The sequence below is a fragment of the Molossus molossus genome, unplaced genomic scaffold (assembly GCF_014108415.1).
Source record: "Molossus molossus isolate mMolMol1 unplaced genomic scaffold, mMolMol1.p scaffold_m16_p_15, whole genome shotgun sequence".
NCBI lineage: Eukaryota > Metazoa > Chordata > Mammalia > Chiroptera > Molossidae > Molossus > Molossus molossus.
Genome location: NW_023425350.1, coordinates 16,060,591 through 16,080,719, shown reverse-complemented (window position 1 = coordinate 16,080,719; position 20,129 = coordinate 16,060,591). Strand labels below are relative to the sequence as shown.

Here is a 20,129-nt window from a genome sequence, read left to right as displayed (position 1 = left end):
GGAAGGCAGCAGAGCCTCAACCTCCAGCACCCCTCAGTGGGAGGGTCCCGGTTCCCTGATGCAGAGTCAGAGCTGGGAGGACAATTTGGCAGCTGGCTCGCTCCCTGCATTTTCAAGCATCATTAGATCTTTTTCTGACAACTTCATCAGTTAGCAGGGCTTAGAATTGGCAAAAATCCTTATTTAGACATTCAGCCAAAGAATTAAGAAGTGGTTGGTTTCAGAAAAAGCTCAGTGATGTAGAACGCAGTCTTAGCTCTGAGCTGAGCAGTCAGCAGCAGAAAGATGGGATCTGGGTTCAGCTTGGCTGCACCACTGACCCAGAGGCCTTGAGCACGTCACTGCTTTTCTCGGGGCCTCAGTTTCCTCGTCCTCCATGTGTCATGCCCCCCAGGCAGGTAGTCAGGAAAGCCTAAAGGTGGGAAAGAGCTCTGGGTTCTAGTTTTAGCTTTTCCCTCCTCTGGCTGAGTGGTCTTTGGTCAATTCCTTCCTTTTTCTTGGCCCCAATTTTCTGTCTGGACCCCAGGGCAAGGCACAGATGACCTGTGGCTCTATGCTGGGGTGACGGGGGTGCAGGGAGTCTGCAGGGATGGCCAAGGGCAGTCACCCCTCTGATGCATCCTGGGTGGGAGATTCTGTACCTTTCAGTGGTCCCTATGTATGGTGCCCCCAGAACGGGATGGTGCGTAAGGACTCACCACTACTTGCCTGGTACAATGTGCTCAAACCATATTTCACATTGTTGTCTGGGGGCAGAAACTGAGGAGGTGTTTTGTTTACATTTGTAGAGAGTTTGAGCATTCCCCTGTCGCCTCACGTGTCATGTCATGTCATGTCTTTTTTTTTTTTTTTTTATCCGCCCCTGAGGACATTTTTTTCCATTGATTTTTCAGATAGAGTAGGAGGGAGAGGAAGAGAGAGAGAGGGTGAGAGAGAGAAACATCCATGTGAGAGGGACACATAAACTGGTTGCTTCCCACACGACTCCAACCAGGGCCGGGGACGAGCCACAACCAAGGTAAGTGCCCTTGACCGGAATCGAACCCAAGACTCTTTGGTCTGTGGGTCGATGCTCTAACCGCTGAGCCAAACCGGCCAGGGCTCACATGTCATGTCTTAATTGGACCCTCTCATCGACCTTGGGAAGTAAACAACTTTGGTTCACAGAGGGGAATATTCAGGTCTGGAGTAAATGACCTGCCCACAGTCACCCAGCTGGTGCCTGGCAAGGGCCAGAATCAAACCAGGACCGTTGACCACAAGTCCAACTCTCTGTTTCTTACCACACTTCTCGATTCTCACTTCCTGGAAGCTATTTCTCATCTGGCTACATCCATGCAGCCCTGTAAAGGCTTTGTTTGTTTGTTAATCCTCACCTGATATATATATATATATATATATATATATATATATATATATATATATATATATATATATTTTTTTTTTTAGAAGAGAGTGGACGGGGGAGGAGGGGAGAGAGAGAGAGAGAGAGAGAGAAACATCAGTGTGAGAGAGACCCATGAATTGAATGACTGCCACACACACGAAACCGGGGCCAGGGATCAAACCTGCAACCCAAGTAGGTCTCCTTGACCGGAAATAGAAACCGAGACCCTTCGGTGCAAAGGGCTGACGCGCTAACCACGGAGTCACACCAGCCAGGGTGCACTTTAATTGACTTTGTCAGTGATTCATGATGATGAGAATGACCAGTCCCCTCTTCAGGGCCGTGCCAGCACTCAGTGACGGGGGTGTCCCAGCCCTCCCTAGGTGCACACATCAACCATTGCTCCCCCCCGAGACAGGTGCTGGGACTCCGGGCAGGAATGGCCGGCCCTGGTGCCGCCGAGGAAATGGAGGCTCTGGCAGACGGAGGGGCTGCGGTGGCAGGGCCAGCACGGGAGGGTGGCTGCCTTGGTGCAGCGCTCCTCTGGGCTCTGCCCCCTGGAAGCGTTCACATGGCCGAGGTGAGAAGTGAACCCGGGCTCCCTTCCAGAGGTGGAACCGCCTCCCCCAGCTGCACATGACACTGATGGAACCGTTTAAAAGCATGGCTCACGCCCGAATTCCCCAGCGGCACCGAGGGAACCGGCTGCGGAGGGCTTGGGGACAGGCTCGTCCAGCACCCCGGTCCCAGTCCTGTGCTCTCAGAGCACAAGATAAACAAGCCCCATCTCAGCTTTTCAAGTTCCTGGTCCCAAGGGCTCTCCCCAGCCTGCTGGCTTGAGGCTTTATTCCACTCATGTCTTTCCTGATAACTTCATTTGTGCCCCCAGAGACCTCAGACTTGTTTAAAAATAGAAAAATAAACAAAATTTTCCTAAAGTGGCCCCTCCCGCCTTTGGGCCTCCTAACGAGGTGCTGGCCAGGCTGGCCGGGGCTCTGTTCCCAGGATTCTCGACCCTCTGCAGGCCTCAGGCATGCTGCCACCTCCACAGGGACAAAACGCCCCGCAGCTCTGACGGGCTTCCCGGTGGCAGGGCGGCTGGCTGGCATGGGGGGCGGCGTGTGCTGCCTGCCTGAGCTGTGGGCCACTGGGCAGGGGTGTGGGGACACATTCACCCAGGCCCGGGAAGGGCAGGCCAGGCCCAGCACAGGCCCAACCACCGAGGGGCCTGCCAAGACCCTCCCCCCCAGCTCTGCCTCAGCCCCTACTGGAGCCACAGGCACCTTCTGTGTGGCGGGCAGGACGAGGCCTCCAGGATTCAGCCCCTCACGTCTCCCATGCTCATCAGGCTTGTTGCTGAACGTCCTGGACTAGAGTTTGCAGTTTGTGGATGACCTCAGTTTTCCTCATCTGAAAAACGGACCTAATCCTAGCAGCCCTGCCTACCTCAGGGTTTTCTTCTGAAGACTGGATGACAGTGGACATGAAAACGCTAAGATGCTCCATGCACGTGAGCGGGATATCGGGCAGCATTCACAGAGGAATAATAGCGCGTGGCTCTGTACTTAGGAATGGATCTGAAAAGGTGCAGACTCAGACTGCAAGGCGAACTGCGGCCTTCTTCCACCGAACCTCCATTGCCATGGAGCATTTCCTGCCAGGCCGAGCAGGAGACGCAGCCCAGCCTCTCGCTGGAGCGCTGGAGCCGGGTCCAGCTCTGCCTGGGGCCCAGCCCTTGATGTACAGATTACAAAGCAGAAAAGAGAAGCAAAGACTCCTGCTTCCTGCCCCCTAGGAAGGAAAGCGTGTTGGCTTGCTTAGCCAATTGTCCCTGGAGCTACCTTCTTTTTTAACTTGCTTTTTATTTATTGTTAAAATCGCATGTCAGTATCCAAATACATTCTCGAAAAGTAATTGCTTAGTACCCAACCACCCTGACAGAAGTTGTCATTTTCTTTTGCCACCTTCCCCCCCGAGGCACTCCTTATTTTACATCACCGCAGACAGAAATATAATTTTACTTTGTCCTTTTCCCCCCCATTAGGCATAAATGTTTTTTCATGTTGCTACATAGTCTGTGTAATTATCGTTTTTATGGTTGCATAATTGCATTGAGTTCTAATTTACTAAGCCAGCGTCTCATTTCTGGACATTAACATTGTTTCTGGTTTGGGATTATTATTTTTTGCTACTATAAATAATTTCACAATAAACATCTTTATGTATTATCTTCTTCATTTATAGAAATGTTTTTTCCTAGTTTAGATTTCCGGGTTTTCCTTGGCGGCATTAGAAAAATAGGACCATTCATTCTGGGAATTTGAACAAGGTAACCATTAAAATGATAATAATACTGACTATGTAGCAACATGGAAAAACATTTATGTCTCAAGGGGAGTAAAAAGCACAAAATTAAAAAACCTGGGCTCTTAACTATCCTTAATCCAAGTCAATGTCAAAAGATAGAGCTGTGTGACACATCACTAGAGACCTCTCTCCAAGATGACCTAAAGGTCACTTTGCATGTGGTTTTGCGACAGGGCACGTGTGCCTGGGTTGTGGTCCAGTCCGTTTTCTTCATCCGCCATGAGAGTGTTGCTCAAGCACTTGCTCAGATGTGCTGCTCTCTCGGCATCTTCTGCTGACTGTTGGGCCAGCCCCAGCCCCAGGTCTCCTCCTCCCGCACTGCTGTCTAGCTGGTCCCCTTCTAGAGGGAGCTGCTGTGGACCTGGGTGCAGAACTCACATCACTCCAGTAACTCAGCATTGGCTGATCCTGCCACCCCCAAACGCCAGGATTCACAGGACACTTTTCCCTCCTGCCCTTGGTCCTCCTTGAGCTGGCATCGGCACCAGTCACAGCACATTCCTTGGCACTCAGCCTGGACCTGCCTGCTGGCCCAGGAGCTTGACATCTCTGTGTGCCGCCCCCCCTTCCCGTTTGATGCAGCATCTTCCTGGAACACACTCCATGCAAAGAGCTCAGGTTTGAGGGTCAGATGGTCTGGGATCAAGTTCCTGGTCTTTCTCTTATTTGGTTATTTAACCTCTCTGCTCCTTGCTTTTCTTCATCTATACAACAAACGTACTGATATGTACTGTCTGGGTTGACGTAAAGAACACATGGCATAACACGCGTGTCTGCGGCTGGCACAGCACCGGGCATATAGTAAGTGTTTAACAAGCACCCATTTCTCTCTTTCCTGCCTGTCCCCCTGGGGCCCAAGGGAAAGTGTGAATCAAGTGTGACGCGGAGAGGACTGGCCTGGCCGTCAGGAGGTGCTTATTGGATGCCTAGGTAATGATGAATCGTGGCTGGCTGGTCGGGCCGTAGCAGTCAAGGGCAGCCTGCTAGGCCTGAGGTGATGTTCCCAGAATATGGGGGAAAGTGAAAAATAGGAAGTTGGGGGTTTCAAAATCTCAATAGCCTAAAATGCTGGGAACGGAAACAAAAAAGGAACTTTGAATTGCTTCATTCAGTCTGTAGCATTTTAAGAGTCACTGGGAGAGAGAGAGAGGGAGGGAGAGAGAGCTATTGGTGATACAGGATCATTTCAGTTTATATCAGCTGATTCAAAGTGAAGGACGAGATAGATCAACTGTTGTTGCTTAGATGTGTTGATAAAAGAGAAGTTGTTGTCTTGAGGCAAAGATATACATCCTACAGAGTTCACAGGGGAACATGTTCCCAGGGCGCCCCAGGGTGGGTGTCCCCACACAGCTGCAAAGCAGCCCCGACACCCTCTGAGAACCCCTCCCGCTTACAGACAGGAAGGCGGCTTATAAACAGGAGGCCGGAACCAGGAGGGCCCTGGCGCTCCCGTGAGAAGCAGAGGACCTCCGTTCTGGGCGGTTCCCCGAACTGTCCCGTGCCCAGGATGCCCTGGGTGACCTCATCACGTTAGTCACAGTTTCCTGCTTTGCACAAACTGCCTTTAAAGTACAGGTACAGATTGTGTTTGAACAGGTTTTTATATGGGCTGTTCAGAACGTTGTTTGCATTTTCCACAGAAAAGCGTATAAACTGTTGTTAGGTTCCCAGCCTGCGCCACAAGCCAATGCTGGTCATGATGCAGCAGCACTAACACAGAGAACAACACTCATGAGTCCAAATGCGCCTGGGCCTTCCTGCCCCCCAGATCGGGTCGAAATAGCTGTGCCCTGTGAGCACACAGAGTCCTCCCCAATTCTTCTCTTCTTTTGGGGGGGCTCACAATGGACAAGAAAGAGAGGCTCTTGTGTCTCCCTTATGTCCCTTCTCACGCATGTGCTTCACTTCCTATAAACCCAAATTAAACTCTTGGCCTTTCGCTGATTTCCACAGAAACTCCCTCATGCCAAGCACAGTGTGAATATTGGTCAGTACAGCTGAAGGCTGAGGAGGGGTAGGTAGGTCTCGGGAAGGGTCCCACCTTGGAGCATTTGTGTCCATCACCTTCTCTCCTCTCGTTTTCACATCCTCGTCAGCCCCACCTCCTCCAGGCCCCCCCGTTTCCATGTCCTCGTCAGCCCCACCTCCTCCAGGGCCCCCTTCTCTCCTGGGCAGACAGCTCTGCTCTCCGTCCTGGCCTCCCCCAGCAGGGGTCTTTCTGCTCACAGGACCCACCACCCCACAGGCAATTTTTTTCTCCTTTTCCCATCATCCAATAAACCAACACAGTCATAGGACTGAACTAGAGTGTCATTCATTCAACAACAGCACTTTATTTGGTGCTCTGGGAGAAGTGGTTTTCATCAGAATGATTAAGGCAATAAATGGAAACATTTCCTAATAAATCTGGCAGGAACTAGAGGGGGGAAGTGAGAGGGGAAATGGGGAAAGGACATGGTAGGAAAGACAGTTTCGTCACAGGTGGAAAATTGGCTGTGAGCAAGGAGAGAAAGCAAAGGAGGGAGGGCCCCACGTGGGCCGGGGGTGATGTAACATGCCTGCCGCTGCAGGGCCTGGCCTGGGCCTGTGTGACCGGTGTGTGTGTGTGTATGGGGGGAGGGGAGTAGGTGAAGCTCTGTTAGGTGTCTGTGAAACGAAGGTTTTCAGGTTGGGGCTTAGCCCTGGAGTGAGGTTAGAGGTTGGTTCGAGCTGTATATCAGTTCCTGCACAGCCCCTGTCCCCACCCGTGTCCTTGCTGGCTGGGAGGCTGTGTCCTGGAGAAGTCAGTGGCAGGGGGCAGAGGATGTGTGCGCAGAATCTGATGTCATGTCTCCCATTCATTGGCGCTGTGACTTAGCGTTATCTAAGGATTGGCTACATAAACACCACCTGGGCGGCTTGCAGATCCTTGGGCCCCACCCCTCCAGGTGCTGCTCAGAAAGCCCAGGGTGGGGTGAAGGGGTGAGTTTTGAGGAAAGCTCCGGATGGGATGATGGGACGCTGACGCGTAGCAGGTGTGTTAGCTTCTCTGTGATTGGCTGTCTCGGCTGCAAAGAGAGGTTGTGCTCTCCCCACGCCAGCCCTTCTCACCCTCTGCTCCCCAGCGCTGTTCTCTGGAGTCCATGGAGGTTCACAGGGAGGTGACCCTGAGGAAATGCTGGGCCACAGGTGCCCACTGGAGCAGAACTGGCATTTCTGCTGCCCATCGGCAGGCAGGGTGAGCTGGCAAAAGGTTGGCCCAGGTAACAACTTTACTTGGGAGCTCCAAATTTATCACTCTGCAGTGCCTGGGAGTGCGGGTGATGCTGATGGCCGGACAGTGAGTTTAGGGTGTGGGATTACTAACTGCAGCTATGTTTATTGGGGGCCTGCCAGTACCAAGTATTTTGCAAATATGATCTCATCTGATCCCCATAAACTCCATGAGCAAAGTTATAATTTTGCCCATTTTACAGATGGGAAAAAGGAAAGGCTCAACAATCCGCCCAAGGCCACACAGCTTGTTTCAGTTGTTACTCTTGTTAACCAGGAACTTGAATATTGTTTAATGTGTTGTCAGACACTATAGAGTTGGTTGATCTCAAGCTCTTACAAATGGTAATGTACAAATGTGAACAGACACTTGTCTTAGTGTAAGCTTTGTTTCTCTTGTAATAGCTTTGATAAACAAGAGAGGGGACCATTGGTCTTTTGGTTCCTTTTTTGCTTTTTCGCTTGGGCAAGTTGCACTACTGAAAAATTGAGATCGTCTAAACCTCGAAAGCTGCCAGATATCCAAACTTGTAGCTGTCAAATAAAAACGTATTATACTAACTTTATAGTCAGTCTAACTCCAGAGCCTCTGCTCCTTCCACTCCCCACCTCCAGCCTCCGAAGCACAATGCTGGGCCTCTGGGCCACCCCAAAGTCTCAGGCCCACAGTCCCGAGTCCCTATGTGCTAGCAGGTAGCTCAGGGCAGTGGCAGGTACGTACAGGCCTAGAATTCGGGGGGAGACCGCTCCGGTGGGTCTGAGCCAGGACCAGGACACGTGCTCCAGTGGATGTTTAATAATATTTAACATTTTTACTGCCTTTCTCCCCTACTTGTTCCATTAGCGGTCCTCCTCCAGCTGCCGGCAGGACACATCCTCAGCCTGTCCCTGCCAACCCATCTGTCACTAGGAGACAGCTTGCATACGGGCCTCTCTGTTTTTAGACTTCAGGAAGGTTGAACATCTAAAACACAGAGGCTGTTTCTTTCTTATAAACAACTGGCAAGAATGATGTCTCTGGGGCCTGGCCAATAGAAGCAGTGCATTCACCTAAGTGAATTTCTCATCCTCCACGCTCTCTGTTCCCAACTCCCCTGAAATGAAAATATCAGGCTTCTCTCAACCTGTGAAGATTACACAGCATGATCTGGGCCTTCAAGGAGTTTCAGGGTCCAGGTTAAGCCCCATGGTTGCTCCCCTCTATTAACAGTTTTATCTATCCAGGTGAAACCTGGGCAGCCTGGAAGGGGAGGAGAGAGAGCAGTGGCATGTGAAGAAGAAGGGGGTTTCTGTCCTGGCCCAGAGCATCTATCTCCCAGAGCCCCGCCCCCTCTTGCCCCCTGCCTAAATCTACCCTTGACTCTGACCTTGTCTCTGTCCTCTAGTTGCTTTCCTCACCCTGGCCCTTAGTCCTACCTTGCAGCAACATTACCCTGTCCTAGCTCTTGTCATTTCACTTTGTCTGTATTTAATTTAGACACTTCTACCTGCCTGTTTCTGAAGACACTTCTGTCAGTGCCAGGGCTGAGCCCCATGGAGGACCGAGGTGGTGTCTCCATCATTTAGGGGCCCCAGGACCTCGTTCAGGGCCTGGCGCACAGTAACTGGCCTGATGCATTTGCTACAAGGATTTGAAGTTCAGGTTGTGAGCTTTGTGTCTTTCATCCCTAACTGAGGAAGCCACATCCTTCAGCTCTGCAGACTGTTCTCTGAGCAGCTGCCAACTGGCAGGGGCATGGGACTCAGGGTAATGCCTTGAACTCGGGCTGCTCTGGGTGTGCAGGATGTGATTTTGAGACATTTTCTTGGAAAAATTAATTGAATACCCAATGGAGTCAAGTGTAGCACTGTAGACAAAGCACTGCCTTAAGAGTCTGAGTCCTCCTCTGGGCTTTGGTTTCCTCTTTGTAAAAGATTGGTGATACCTATCTTGCCACCTGCTGGTGAGACAGTCAGAGCCTAACCCAATGCCTTGCACACAGTAGGTTCTCATGCACCTTGGGTTGGCGAACTGACTGAATGATTCCAACTCAACACTGCCACCTTCTGGTAGAGAATTTCTAGTGCTGAAGGGTGACTGGGTTTAGACCTACAACTAGGAGTTCCTCCCCTGCAAAGGGGTTGAAGAAGCATCTTGCTCATCTGTTCTCAGTTTAGCCCAGAAGTTCCATCCACCTCTGGCTTTGAAGCCACTGCCCCTGGTGACATGCTCTTTCATGTCCCAGAGGCAGCCACTTCCTAGGTGCAAGTAACCCAGGAGCAATGGGTTAGAATGGACTCCACCTGATAAACCTGGAATTCCTGACCCCTCCTTTCCCCCAGTGAAGAACTCCCACCAAAGAGTGGGGGACCTTTTTTAAAAAATTAAATAAACATTCCATCATTTCTTCTCTAATAAAAGTACTTAATGTTGTCCATTTCCTTGTAGTATATATACATTGCTTTCACTGAATACCACAGAATTTGATACGTTGTGTTTTCATTTAGTTCAAATTATTTTCTAATTTCCTCATGATTTCTTTGACTTTGAGGGTTTTCAAGATATCTTTCGGTTATTGATTTCTACTTTCATTTTGTTGAGGTCAAGGAACATACTTTGTGTAATTTAAATCCTCTTAAATTTATTGAGATCCAGCAGATGCTTTATCTTGGTAGATGTTCCAAGGGTGCATAAAAAGTAATGTATATACTACTGTGTTGGGTGGAGTGTTCAATAAAATGTCAAGTAGCTCAAGTTGGCTGAAATCTTTTCAAACATTTTACATCCCTAATAATTTTATGTTCTACCCTTTCTATCCATTACTGACAGAGGGAGTTTCAAACTTTCAACTATATATGTGGATTTGTCTCTTTGAAAGAATTCAAAATGAGTAAAAATGTCTTTATTTACTCACATATCTATCATTTTTGGTATTCTTCATTCCTTGTGTAGATCCAAGTTTCCTTCTGATATTTTCCTTCTCTCTGAAGAACTACTTTTAATATATTTTTAGCTCTGGACTGCTGCTGATGAATTCACTCAGTGTTTGTTTGCCGGGGAAAAAAAGTTTTTGCCTTTAGGTTTGAAAGATATTTTTGCTGGGTATAGAAGAATAGGATGAGAGCTTTTGTTTTGTTTTAGAGAGTTAAAGATATTGCTACATTGTCTTTTGACTTGCTCAGTTTCTGACAAGAAATCTAGTGTCATTTTATCCCCTCCTCACTCCTGAAACATATTTCTCTCTTTAGTACTGGTTTTTAGCAATTTGATTATGCTGTGCCGTGGTGTAGTTTTCTTCAGGTTTCTTCTACTTTACTTGGGTTTTGTTTAGGTTCTTGGATCTATGAGATTATAGTTTTTCTCATTATGCTTTTCTCTACTTTCTTAAACATATGTAGCATATTTATAATGGTTTCAGTATTTGTGCCTGATTATTTCATCATTTGTGTTCTTTTGTGGGCTGTCTCTTCATTGAGTTTTCTATTGGTTGTGGGTATTGTTTTCCTTTTTTTTTTTTTTTTTTTTATATGACTGGCAATGTTTTATTGGTTGCTGAACACTGTAAATTATATCTTGTTAGGTGTTTAGTTTTGTTGTATTTATTTAAATGTTATTGAGCCTTGTTCTTGGATGCAGCGTTGTTACTTGAAATAAATTTAATCCTTTTAAGGCTGGGTTTTTAGATTTATTAAGGCGAGTAGTGTATATCTTTCTTACATAACCGTGGTACATTTATCAAGACTAACAATAAGTTAAAATTGGTGGAACACTGTTAACTAAATTACAAACTTTGTTTGGACTTTACCAGTGTCTCACTGATGCCCTTTATCTGTCCCAGTATCCACTCCAGGATCCCACATTGTATTCAGTCTTCATGTCTTCTTAGTTTCCTCTAATCTTTGACAGTTTCTCTGTCCTGTCTTTCATGATTTTTTTGGAGAGCACTGGCCAGGTATTTTTGTAGAACATCCCTCAACTTGAGTATATCAAACGCTCTCTTGATTAGACTGGGGTTGCGGATTTATGGGGTTACCACAGCAGTGAAGTGCCCTTTTTATCACATCATATCAAGGTATACATGATATTGACATGACTTATTACTGGTGATATTAACCTTGATCATTTAGTTAAGGTGATATTTCCAGGTTTCTCCACTATAAAGTTAGTTGGTAGACAGAGCTAGAAATATATTTATGTGTACTAGCCCATACATACCCCACACCAGTATTTATTTCTGTATCTGTTCAGCTCTCTTTGTCCTAAGATACCCATGAGTAGATCTGATGTCTCTGACCAATCTAGCACATGTCTAGCCTTTCCCCTTACTTACTTGTAACATCTTTTTGTGCCGATGAGAAACTTGGCTCCTACTATCTGTTATTTATTTACCTATTTGTTCAATCCCAGTATCCATGTAGTTTCAGAAATGCTAATACAGACCCCTGTGAGAAACAAAATGGTCAGCTAGAGTACATCATTGTTTTATGGTTCATGGTTCTTTTTGTCTTTAGACTTATAGGACCCCATTGAAACACCATTCCCCAATGTTACATGGTCAGTTCCTCTTTTCCAATTCCTTACAGTGAGGTTTGCTATACATTTGTAATACAGTTACTATTATTTGTCATGGTCTGCATCTCATCCTGGGTTCACTAGCATCCTGCGTTTTTTAACTTTTGTTTGTTTTATTTTTTGTATCCATTGAAGTCCACTCATTATGGTGTATAGTTCTGTGGGTTTAAACATATGCACTGAGGTGTGGGTCTCTCACCACAGCACCACATGCAGCACAGTGCCAGGACCCTGAAACTTACCTCATGAGGCTTCTTTGTAGTCAACTCCTTTCCCTCTCCCAGCCACGGGCCACCACCCATCTGTTTTTTATCCCGATAGTTTTGCATTTTCTAGAATGTCATACAAATAGGCTCATACAATATGTAGTCTTTTGGATCTGAGTTATTTTACATGATAAAATACATTGAAGAAACATTCACACTGTTACACAAATCAATAGTTTGTTCCTTTTTATTGCTGAGAAGCATTCCATTGTATGGCTGTTTGTTTATCCATTCATTGGTTGAAATACACATTATTGATCGTTGTGGTTTGCATTTTTACTATCTTATGATGTCTTTCAAACAACATAAATTCCAAATTTTAATATACTCCAATTTATGATTCTCTCCCCTCATTAGTTAGTGCTATTTATATATTGTTAAAGAATCTTCGCCCTGGCCGGTTTGGCTCAGCGGTTAGAGCGTCAGCCTGCGGTCCTGAGAGACCCGGGTTCGGTTCCCGCTAAGGGCACGTACCTCGGTTGCAGTTTGTCCCCGGCCCTGGTTGGTCGTGCGGGTGGCAGCCACTCGATGTGTCCCTTTCACATCGATGTTTCTCTCTCTCTCTTCCTCTCTCTCCCTCCCTCTCTATCTGAAAAAAAAAAGGAAAAATGTCCTCGGGTGAGGATAAAAAAATTTTTTAAAAAGAATCTTTTTTTTTTTATCCTCACCCGAGGACATTTTTTCATTTTTTGTTCAGGTACAGTGGAAGGGAGAGAGAGGAAGAGAGAGAGAGAGAAACATCGATGTGAAAGGGACACATCAAGTGGTTGCCACCCACACAACCAACCAGGGCCAGGGGCAAACTACAACCGAGGTACGTGCCCTTAGCGGGAACCGAACCCGGGTCTCTCTGGACCACAGGCTGATGCTCTAACCACTGAGCAACCGGTCAGGGCTGTTAAAGAATCTTTGCCTAAAGATCATGAGTATGTTCTCTGATGATTTCTTCTAAAAGTTTTACTATTGGTTTTCCACATTAGATCTATGATCAATCTGGAACTGATTTTTGTGTATGGTGTGAGGTGAGAATCGAGATTTGTTTTCCCACATGGCTACATACCAAATCTATGGCCACCATTTGAAAGAAAATATCCTCCTTTCCCCTGCTCTGTGGCAATATGACCTTTGTCATAACTCAGGTAGCCACATATGTGTGGGTCTGTTTCTGAAATTTTTGTTGTGGCAACTGGTCTGTTTGTCTGTCCCTGCACCAATATCACACTGTATTGATTCCTAAAGCTTTAGCATAGATCTTGATATCTGGTACTTGTTCTTGGCCCTTTGTATTTCCATACAAAATTTAGAATAGCTTGTCAATTTCCACAAAAATATCAGCTGAAAGATTTTAACTAGAATCACATTGATTCTGCAGATCGATTTGGGAAGAATCAACATCTTAATAATATTGAGCCTTCCAATACATAAACATGGTATATCCGAGGGAAGTGTTTTAGAGCACTGACACACAAAAGATGTTGTGGCACCTCTCTCCCGGGACACAGGGTCTGCTCACCCAGTCTGGCACGAAACTGACGGAATCTTTCAGGCAGCACTTCCCCCCTAACCGGGGGACCCCACCCAGGACCTGGGAGGGGCTGGCCCCTTCTGCACCCCTCTCATCAGACACCTGCATCCACTCCTTCCCTTGACAGGTGCTTACATCTGTTTAAAAATGTAAAAATATAAACACTAATCATATCAGTTTAAACAGAGTTGGTAGCAGATAAAATGACTAATAATAAGGCATTATTCAAAAGTAACTAAAAATTAAAAGCTTCATTAGCAACGAGAGATTGTAAATGAAATAATACTGTTTGATCTTTTTTTAAAAAAAACCGAGGTCTTCAAAATCGAAGTGCGTCAATGATGTCATTATTGAGTCACTGGTGTATTTTTGTGTGAATTTTTTCCAGCAACTGTCAAAAGCTCTTTTGACTATGCGTTAGTTGGAGAAATGGAGAGGAGATATTTTTAAGCTAAGTCCAAATATTTTCCCTCTGACTTTCATCTTCAAATCAAATCTCTTGTTCAATAACTTTGAGAAGATCTTTAAAAAAATTTTTCCATTTTTTGGCAGGGACTGCAATCTTTTTATTGTCAACAAACTGTAGTTTCTGTTTCCAAAAAAAAAATCTCCAGCCTGCGCGGTTTATTTTCACCGTCTCTAGCTTTATCATGCATAGATGGAGATTGCACCACTGAGTTACCTGTATAAATTTCTGCACTGACATGTTTATATCCTCTTGTTCAGAGCGCCTTCACACCAGGGTACCTGTCATTCTTCAAAGGAGAGCATTGCTTTGTCAGTTGTCATCTTCTTCCTTCTCTGCAGGATTGAAGGCTTCTCAATGAGTGTGAGAGTTAATACAGATTATAACTCTGTGGCCAGATTCCCGAAATGTATTGGTTCAGATTTCAGATTGTTAAAGTAATAGCCACAAAAATCTGAAATACAGTAAACTGGAACTGTGATCACTAATGAGCCTTGCTCCCACCCCTGCCTCTTCCCAGCTGTTCTTGTCTGCTGGTGTCTGGGCGGGAGCCCAGGACTCCACGGAGCTGGCATAGGCTCAGGATGGGGAGCAGGGCGAGGCACGGAGGTAGCATCTCTTGGGCTCTTACAGACCCTCTGCAGCACCGCTGGTGTCCCTCTGTATGAAGCTGCATCTGTGCTAGGGACACCTCATCATAGCAGAAGTCTGTGCCCTGGGGTCTCCCTCCCAGAAGTGATGAAGCAGGGAGGCTGGGGAGAGGAAGCTGCCATTGTTGGAATGGAGACAGGGCCTGGACACTCTCCTGGAAGGTGCCCACCAGGCCCCACAGAGACGGCACCAGCCATCCCTTGGCCTCCAGGGCTGTGGATGTGAAGGATGGACAGCTCTGGTGACCGGCCCTAGTTGTCTGGGGAACAGAGTCCCCGATCCTCACTCTGGTTCCTCCATCCTTCCCCAGCCTGATGCCCACCAGATAGAGTTCTCACAGGCAGGGGCCACTCTTCACTTCAATTTAGGCTCGGTTTTTACACTTTGTGTCATAAAAATATAGCCCTGGCAGGTTTGGCTCAGCGGTTAGAGCATCAGCCTGCGGTCCGGAGAGAACCGGGTTCGGTTCCCGCTAAGGGCACATACCTCGGTTGCAGTTTGTCCCCGGCCCTGGTTGGTCGTGCGGGTGGCGACCACTCGATGTGTCCCTTTCACGTCGATGTTTCTCTCTCTCTCTCTTCCTCTCTCTCCCTCCCACTCAACCTGAACAAAAAATGGAAATGTCCTCGGGTGAGGATGATAAAATATATATATATATATATATTTATTTATTAAAGTAAAAATTTTAAGATGGTTCTACCTCCAAGGTTTTCCACATTTTAATGGTCACAAGCTCTGCCTCCATCACTACTTTTTTCTTTGATGTTTTTTGGCCACAAAGCACCATGGTGGAAACAGTGCCAGGAAGACGCAGGAGATGTGGGTCTTAGGCTGAGTCACTCTCCTCCTCCAGGTGGCATTTACACGTCTGTGATATGAGGGGTTAGTCCAGATCCGAGATCTCCAGACACTTCTGATCATGCATCCCCAGCAATAAAAAAGTGTGGAGCATACATATGTTCATTGTTAAATTATGTACCTTTACTGCAATACCACTATGTTAACATATAGAAGCTAAAGATTACATAAACTATTTTAAGATATTTTAGAGAAATATCACATATTTTATATAACAAATTTGTATACAATAAAATTTCTCTACCCACAATTTATTCGTTTGCTTATAATTAATAACAAGAGTATAAGGAAAAACATGTGGTTGGATGGGCTTCATTATTCTTTGAAATATTGCCTTAACACTTTGACACAGAGTCATTCAGAGGTCTGGTTTAGCTGAGTTTATTTTTCATGGCTGTCATAGCTAATCCAGAGAGGAGATGTAGCACTGGCTGTATTAAATTACGGTACTCATTATTGGTCCCATCCACCAATTATTGGCTTTTTATTGAAATTAAGCAGTAGATGGCCGTCATCTCTTGTGTTAGCCAGTGGCTCTTTACAAGCTAAATGGAAAACATTACGCTTTCATATTTTTAACAAATGGACTCAAAATCCACTGACACTCTTCATTTGGATGATTTTCAAACACATTTTAAAAATCTGGTTTTAATATTTTCAGGTATGTAGCTACAAACATTTTTTCTCGGTGACACCACATGTGTTCAACAACAAAAATCTCATTTTCAAAATATTCTCTTACTCATTGTTCTAATGAGTCACTTTTACCTTGAAGCGTTGGGATAATTGGAGTTCATTTTTTGGTGGCTATCTACCGGGTAGCAAACTGCCGACTGCCACTCGTCATAAAAAGTCCAGCTAATTTGGAACTGTTCTCTTTTTGTGCAAGAAACAAGTACAATTCCTCTTTAAATCTGATGGCTATTTTCAGTGCTCTGTCCAGGCAGGAGACAGCCAGGCAAACCTCAGGTGGTTCCAAAGGTTTGCAGTTACTTCCCTCTAACTGCAAATCATTGCATAAGTTTTATTATACTTTAAACTCTTTAAAAACAAAAAACAAAAAAACCCAAACCATGTCAGTGCATCCTGCAGCTCCCCGTGTACTTCTGGGCTGAACTCTTGGCTGCAGGAATCGGCAGGGAACTACTTTCGCATCCCTGCACCCTTACCCAGAATCCTTTTCACCTTGGAATCGTCAGTCCAGCAATGATTCCACTCAGACAGTTTTCTCCATATGGTGTTTTTATTAAAGCAGTCATGCACTGGTCAGGTCTGTCTGCCCTCTGCATCTATATGTTGACAGTGGCTAACACTGGGCAGTGAATTACAAACAATTTTTATCTCATTCTTTATTATTTTCTGGATGTTCTCCAAGTTTCATACGTAAAATGGAGAAGAATTAGTAACTGTAAGAAAAGAAGAACCCCTTTGGAAGGTCCATGCAGGAGAGGACAGTGGGAACCTGATGCTAAGCATGCCCCCTCATCCCGGCATCCTCTCTCAGGCCAGGTCCTAGCTCACTGACCTGGCACGTGCTCCAATATTTACACTTACTATTATTTTCCTCTCAAACTCAGGACACTGTAGTTTGGGATGATAAGCAGGGCCCAGGGAGGCACGGACCTGACGTTGATAGAGTTCCTTCCTCCTGCTCTTCCCCACCCACAGGTCAACCCTTTCAGAGACCGGATCTGCAGAGTGTTCTCCCACAACGACGTGTTCTCCTTTGAGGACGTGCTGGGCATGGCGTCCGTGTTCAGTGAGCAGGCCTGCCCCAGCCTGAAGGTCGAGTACGCCTTTCGCATCTACGGTGCGTGCGGTGGGGGCTGAGCGAGGGGGGCCGAGTGCCGGAGGCTCAATACCACATCTGGAGCCTATCAACATCAGTGCACTGGTGGGGTGGTATAATCGGGGTTTACTGGGTATTTAAGGGTATTACCATGTTTCTCAGGACGGTTGTTTTTTAAAAAAGAATTGAGAGTTACTATTCCAGTGGACTGATACATGTTCCACTATGTCATCAGAGGCAAATGGAGTAATTGATGTTGATACTTCATGGTCATGGTGTGGGCAGGTGAGGGGGGGGAGGGAGGAGAGAGGGGGGGAGAGGGGGGAGAGAGAGAGAGAGAGAGAGAGAGAGAGAGAGAGAGAGAACATCAAGGATATAAAGGAGTTATGCTTGTTTCACAGAAGAGATTTGAACAGTAAAACAGCCATTAAATGGCTGAGCAATTTTGGGCAAATAATCTCACTTTTCTAAATGAGGGGAGTTGAGAGAGAGCATCTCTGAGGCACTGTGACGTTTTTGGTCTCTGATTTTGTCTTGGGTAGCCACAGGCTCTGCAAGACTTCTGCTCTTCAGCAGGACCCTGTCCCCTTAGCATAGCTGGGTGCTTGCCATTCTCAAAAGGAATCAAAAGGAAAGAAAAGTGAAATCTTGGGAGGCCTTCAAACAGACCATGTGCGAGGCTCTGAGCTCGGGAGCCCTCTGTGGCGCTGAAGGACTTGCTCGCTTAGGCATTTTGGCACCGCACCTGCCCGCTGTTCCTGCAGCTCCTCCATGAGTAGGCACCACCTTAGTCCTGCCTCACTCAGGTGGCCCTGGGTAGGGCGGAGTGGAAGAGTTTTCTCATCTGTGACTCTGACATGACCCTGATGTTGGAATCAGCTGATAAGTATCTTAAAACAGCTATTATGGCTCTGGCCGGTTTGGCTCAGCAGTTAGAGCATCACCCTGTGGACCAAAGAGTCACAGGTTCGATTCTAGTCAAGGGCAGGTACCTTGGATGCGGTTTAATCCCCAGCTCTGGTCGGGGTCATGTGGGAGGCAACCAATCAATGTGTCTCTCTCACATCGATGTTTCCCTCTCTCTCTCTCCCTCCCTCCCACTCTATCTGAAAGTCAATGGAAAAAATGTCCTCAGGTGAGGATTAAAAAAATGCAAAACAGCTATTATAACTATGCTCAATGACATAGAAGAAAAAGTATGCTCACAATGAATAAAAATATAGAAATTCTCAGCAGAGAAATAGAAACTATTAGAAAGAATCTAATGGAAAATATATAACTAAAAGAATAAAATATCGGAAATAAAAATCACTGGCTAGCTTAGCAGGAGAATCAAAATGACAGAGAAAAGAGTCAGCAATCTTGAAGATAGATCAATAGAAATATAATCTAATCTGAAGAATAGAGAAGGAAAAAAAAAAAATGAACAGAAAAAAGGAACAGAGCCTCAGGGACACACAGAGCCATAGAACGATCTAACATATAATCGATCAGAGTTTCAGAAGGAAAGGAGAAAATGAACAGAGCAGAAAAGATATTTGCAGAAAGAATGGCCCCAGGTGTCTTAAATTTATATGAAACACACATTTACAGAGAACTTCAAGCAGGGTAAATACAAATGAAGTCACCTACCCAAATTCCGTCGACTGAATAGTCCCCGCCTCCCATCCACGTCCTCCTTCCTTATCCCAAGTATTTCTGGGAGTCCCCGGGAAGTTTTCAGTGCATCCAAGGAGTCCTAGTCCACCAGCTGCTGCTACCCTCTGTCAGGCCTCCTGCCGGATGACTAGCTGTGCTGCCTCCAGCCTCTTCCATCTCCTGTTAGGATCTCTCTGGATGAGGCAGCTCTTCTGGGTGGAGAATGCTGGCCCAGGCTGGGTGCCCTTGTCTTATCTGAGAATCTTCAGGGTGCAAGTAACAGGAACCTACCTGTGTAAAGGACAACTGATGAACAGCAGTATATTAGTGTTCCATTGCTGCCTAATAAATTAGCACAAACTTAGTGGTTTTAGATGACACACATTATATCTGTTTCTGTGGATCAGGAGTCCAGGCATGGCTGAGTCAGGTCCTCTTCTTAGGGTTCCGCGGGCTGCAGGCAAGGTTCTGCTCGGCTGCCCTCTCACCTGGAGGACGCTTGACTTGGGAGGAGTCCACTTGCAGGCTCGCTCTGGGTGTGGGCAGAATCGATTCCCGTGTGTGTATAGAACACACAGCCTGGCTTCTTGCTGGCTTTCAGCTGGAGGCTGCTGTCCGTTTCCAGAGGCTGATTTGTGCTCCTTGCCACCTGGGTCTCCCACCTGGCCCATTGCTTCTTCAAAGACAGCTGGGGAGAGTCTCCTGAGCCAGTGTGCCAGCAAGATGGAGTCTTATATAATTTATTGTAATCATGGTAGGGACATTCCTTCACTTTTGCCAATCTGTGGGTTAGAAGTAAGAAACAGTTTCTGCCCACATCAAAGGGGTGTGGATTATACAAAAACGTGAACACCAAGAAGTGCAGATCATAGGGGAAAGGGGCACTAGCGTTTGTCCGCCACCAGGAGTATGGTACCCACGGTGGAACTGAAGCGGCCTCCTGAGGGCCTGGGGTGCAGCTGGCAGGTGGTCCGGAGGCGGGACAGCTACTTTCTCCTTTTCTCTCTATGGCTGCCTGGTCTGTCATCTCTGCTTCCCTCTTGCTGCAGATCTGATTTTCATGCCTCTGTGCCCATGGGCCAAAGATGACTACCCAGGCCCCTCACACGGCCTGTGGGCCTCCCCCTGACTGGCCACAAGCCGCTCTGGTTTTCATGTCCACGTTCTCAGGGGATTCTGATTGTCTCAGCCAACCAGTGATCAGCCTTGTCCAATCAACCACGGCCAAGAAGCAGAGTCACAGAAACAAGCATGGCTGCAGAGGCCCACCGCTGGGGGTGGGGACACTTCTCCGAGGTGGTAAAGTGTAGGCTGGGCAGATGTCCCAAAAGATGTCCACCTCAGCTGTCTTTCCTTGGTTTCCAGAGCTAAACAA

The 20,129-nt window shown here is 46.6% G+C and overlaps 1 protein-coding gene across 1 annotated transcript in view; it reads left to right on the top strand.

The window, feature by feature from the left end:
• CIB4 (calcium and integrin binding family member 4) overlaps window positions 1–20,129 on the top strand; it is a 41,445-nt gene that overhangs the window by 14,451 nt on the left and 6,865 nt on the right. Inside the window, exon 4 of the mRNA XM_036263068.1 lies at window positions 16,996–17,137. Coding sequence (XP_036118961.1) covers window positions 16,996–17,137 — 142 coding nt within the window. The remainder of the gene's footprint in view (window positions 1–16,995; window positions 17,138–20,129) is intronic.